The 4,277-nt window shown below is 35.3% G+C and overlaps 1 protein-coding gene and 1 long non-coding RNA gene across 2 annotated transcripts; one reads left to right on the forward strand and one right to left on the reverse strand.

Moving 5' to 3' along the window:
• Positions 1 to 140: 140 nt before the first annotated feature.
• On the reverse strand, positions 141 to 1,787 carry LOC139787420 (uncharacterized; the record flags this gene model as incomplete). The annotated part of the gene is made up of 2 exons (XM_071726486.1): positions 1,470 to 1,787; positions 141 to 1,340 (listed from the first exon to the last, which is right to left on the reverse strand). Coding segments are annotated over exons 1-2 (1,474 nt in total), but the record flags the coding sequence as incomplete, so codon positions are not given.
• Positions 1,788 to 2,614: 827 nt separating this feature from the next.
• Positions 2,615 to 3,595, forward strand: LOC139787421 (uncharacterized). Its single transcript, XR_011722638.1, has 5 exons — positions 2,615 to 2,735; positions 2,854 to 2,946; positions 3,090 to 3,252; positions 3,352 to 3,462; positions 3,543 to 3,595. It is a non-coding gene; the product is annotated as an uncharacterized lncRNA (long non-coding RNA).
• Positions 3,596 to 4,277: the final 682 nt, after the last annotated feature.

The raw sequence follows: 4,277 nt of genomic DNA on the forward strand, positions 1-4,277 counted from the left end.
CTGCAGTTCCAAACTACTATTTTAAAGTGAATGTACCTTCTATATTTGTGGAAACGCTGTGAGGTTGATCTTGTTTGATCCCCCTCACGCGCCATCCCTCTTCCTCTTCCTTTCCAAAAGTCTTTTTTGATTTCACCTACTATTATTCTTTGTTTTCCTCCTTTTTTCCTCCATCTCTAGCTCTCTTTGTTGTTTCAAAATCTCCGCTTTCACTTTTTCTCTTTCTGCTTGATTGGTTGTCCCTAATTCCTTTTGTTCTGGTCCTTGTATCATTTCTTGAACTATTCTCCTGAACTCCCAATCTTGTCTTGTATAATACATAAGTTTTGCAGCAAGTTTCATAATGATTTCTTGTTCACCGTTGAATCCTGCCGCTATCTCCCCACTAATATCTTGTCTATCTTCCTCAGCTGTTTCTACTCCTATTTCTTCCTCCGATGATTCACAATCCCAACTATCTTCCTGTCTTCTATTTTCATTATTATATACAATTCCTCTTTTATCCTTAGTGATCTCTCCCAATCTGTTATTGAACTGTTTGTAGTATTTGTTATTTCTATTTTCTTCCTTATTGGTGTTGCATGTTTCTTTTTTATGTTCCTCTTTTCTTCCTTGTTGTCTTCTTTCTCTGTTTTCTTCATATACTGTTATCTTCCTACCTGCATCTTCCATTGTTGATGGCGTAGATACTTTCCCTTCCATTTCTTTTCTTGGTGGACGTAGTTTTGGCCATTCCATCGTTTTTTCGTATCTGTCATATACTTGGTCCTTATCCTGTTCTTTTCCTGTTAATATTCTTTCCGCTTCTCTCCGGGATACGTTTTGATATCCCATTATGACATTTATACTTTTGTTCTTTTCATATACATTACATGCTCTATATGTAGATCTGTGATTGCCTCCACAGTTTCTACACTTAGGTGTTTTAGTGCAATTACCATGGGCCATATCTCCGCATATAATACATCTTTCCTCACTCTTACATGCTGATTTGATGTGGCCAAATCTGAAACACTTAAAACATTGTTTCACTGCTGCAATGTACGGTCTGACCTTTATCTGTGTCCTTCTTCCAAAAAGATCTAATCTATGTCGTACTGTGTCTCCTTTAAACGTAATTATTAAATTTCCCGTATCTTCTTCTACTATTTGCTTATCTTCTTTATTCCATGTTTTTCTATACATCCTTCCAATCTTCTCGATGTTATCGTGGTCGTCTATTGCCTCCCACAGTTCTGGGATACTTTCTCCCCAGTCCGTGATGACTCCTACGTACTTTGATCCTCTTTGGTCAATTTCCGCTGTAATTCCAATAGTGTCTGATAGCTTGTTGATTGCCTCTAAACAAATATTAGCATCATTACAGTTTTTAAACTTACAGAGTGCTGCTGTATGTGATAGCATAACTATTTCATCTGGATATTTCTTATCACGGGTTAGTACAGACCATATTTTGAAAAAATTCTTACCTCTCTTTATCTCTGTTTTTTCCCTTTTTAACTTAAGAACAATTTTATATATTACGTTAGATCCTTCTGTGAACCTAACCTGTTTTTGGTCCACTATATCTGTCGCATCTAACTCACTTATTCTTTCTAATATGCCTTTACGATTCATAAACTCTTCCCTTGGCTTCTTTATAGCTCCCTGACTACTTCCCGCCATTCTCGCTTCGTTGTCAACTTTCGTCTTGCTTAATACTACCGACCTTACTTGTTGCGTATTCTCGGCATCCACTTCCATTTCTATTTCATTTGCCGTGTCGTACCTCGAATCTTCCTTGTCGGTCTCCCCGTGATTCGTGTATTAGTTCTTCCAGATTGACGTCATCAGCTTCTGATTGGTTGTTTGTATCTTCCTTGTTGTTACCAACCTTCATTGCTATAATTTCCTCTTGGATTTTGGCGCGCTTTTTCCTTCGCCATCTTCTTTCCCTCCACTGTTATCCATTCTCCGTCTTTCTCTGAGTATCCCTCAGTGTAGTTCTCTTCATTATTCATTTCTTCGTTATCTGCTGCTCTCTTTTTGCCGGTCTTATTTTCTTCCATCTCGATATCCGTCATTTCCTTTATCATTATCTTCCTTGCTGTATCCTTCCTTTCATCCGCATTCGCTTTCGTTGATTTTTTCATAACCGGTCTTTTGACTATGTTCCCCCCTCCAAGAGGTTTTTATTCCCTGTGTTTTTCCTATAATTGACTTATTGAATAGTCTCTCGTTAAGTCTACTAAACTACTCTCGAAATACCCTCTAATTGACCCTCGAAAACTAACAATTACTTTCGCGGTAACTAGCTAGGTTAAAACGCGTGTGTACGCTACGGCGGCCATCACGCAACTCCCCGTTTTGCGTTTTAAATTTATATAGGTTATTATTATCAGATTATACATGTCACAATGAAGCGTACGCGGAACTTTACTTTTGACGGAACGTGAAGATAAGTGAAAGAAGCAAGAAATAACAATTATTATTGAGAAGTTAACGTTCGTGAATCTTAGAATCCATCACTTCCGTGCTTCTTCACACTATTCTTTTTAACCTCCTATTGTATACTTTCTCTATCCCTTTGTGATATCATTTTGTACATCTATTACATATAGAAAATATCAAATATGCTCAGCAAAGTCCAACCCCACGTCCGTGCGTTGTGAGCCACGTGCTGAGCGGGCAACATTTTCCTTATAAATGGCTAACGGGGCAATGGCAAACCCACTTGGAGTGGACAAATATCTGAGGTAAGTAAACATAACCTGTTGCGGTTGCTCGCTATACTTATATTATTATTGACATTGAAAATTGATATTGAAATTTATATTGAAGTATTGTTATATTTCTTTGGTTTATTTGTTGCAGGCATCTCTTCAAACTGGGAACATTTACTCGAGAATTGTACATCGATGATTGCTGGTACGAATGTTACATCTAAAAGTTGCTGACACTGTACAGGTAAAGTGATTAATTATTATTGTTAAATACGAAATTAAATGAAATGTCCTACACACACACACACACACACACACACACACACACACTATATATATTCATCCTATATACATATATATATATCGATATATGTATTGTTGTCGTAGGAACTGCAAAGAAGCTTTAAAACTCATGCATTGTGCCACTACAATGCCAGCTAGAAAAGTGGCATACCATGACGAAGCGGAAACAGTATAAATGAGATTATACAAATCTTTAAAAGTATAGTTTATGTATGCAGATTTGGAAGAAAGTTTCGGAACATTTAAGGTATATTTTTATGCTATTCAACTTATATGTTATTGTATCGTTAATTTTTTCATTTATGTTATAAAGTCGATATTTTCCATTTAATGTTTACTATAACAGACCTGTAAAGCAGTGTACGACAAAATAATCGACTTGAAAATCGCAACTCAAATTATTATCAATTATGGACTGTTTTTGGAAGAAAATAATTACTTTGAGGAAGCATTTAGGGTATGTTGAATATTTCTCATTAATTACATATATATGTATATTTGGTAATTTAATAGTATTTTCCAATATTTATTTTTTAGGCATATGAAAAAGGTATCGCGTTGTTTAAATGGCCTAATGTTTATGACATTTGAGAGAGAGAGAGAGAGAGAGAGAGAGAGAGAGAGAGAGAGAGAGAGAGAGAGAGAGAGAGAGAGAGAGAGAGAGAGAGAGAGAGAGAGAGAGAGAGAGGAGAAATAGAAAATGAAAGAAAAGGATTAGCATAGAAGAAAGGTATGTGCAGTTTTATTAAATTTATACATTTTTTAAAATCTTTTTGTCACTTCGTCTCAACGTCTTTCCGTATTTCTGTCTTTGTTTTTCTGTCTTACTTTTTTTTCATTATCATGCGACGCTAGCATGGTAGAAAAGATAAAAGACACTAAAGCAATCTTAAAAATTAGATTCCTTTACGATCTCGTTAGTATCTTGATTAGTAAATTGCGGATTATCGATATATGACTGATCTTATTTCTTTTCCAGATGGAAGATAGCTTAATTTATGGAAAACTTTGATTTCGTTCTCATCGACAATCAAACAATATGGAATACTACAAAATATCTTGTAATACTGTCTATATTAATGCTCTCTTTTACCTATGTATTCTTGTATTTACACCTTTATAACTACATACAAGTATACACAGGTAAAAGAGAGCATTAATATAGACAGTATTACAAGATATTTTGTAGTATTCCATATTGTTTGATTGTCGATGAGAACGATATCAAAGTTTTCCATAAATTAAGCTATCTTCCATCTGGAAAAGAAATAA

This window comes from Temnothorax nylanderi, unplaced genomic scaffold, assembly GCF_030848795.1.
Source record: "Temnothorax nylanderi isolate EJ_2023f unplaced genomic scaffold, tnyl_v1.0 TNYL_tig1543_pilon, whole genome shotgun sequence".
In the NCBI taxonomy this organism is placed as follows: domain Eukaryota; kingdom Metazoa; phylum Arthropoda; class Insecta; order Hymenoptera; family Formicidae; genus Temnothorax; species Temnothorax nylanderi.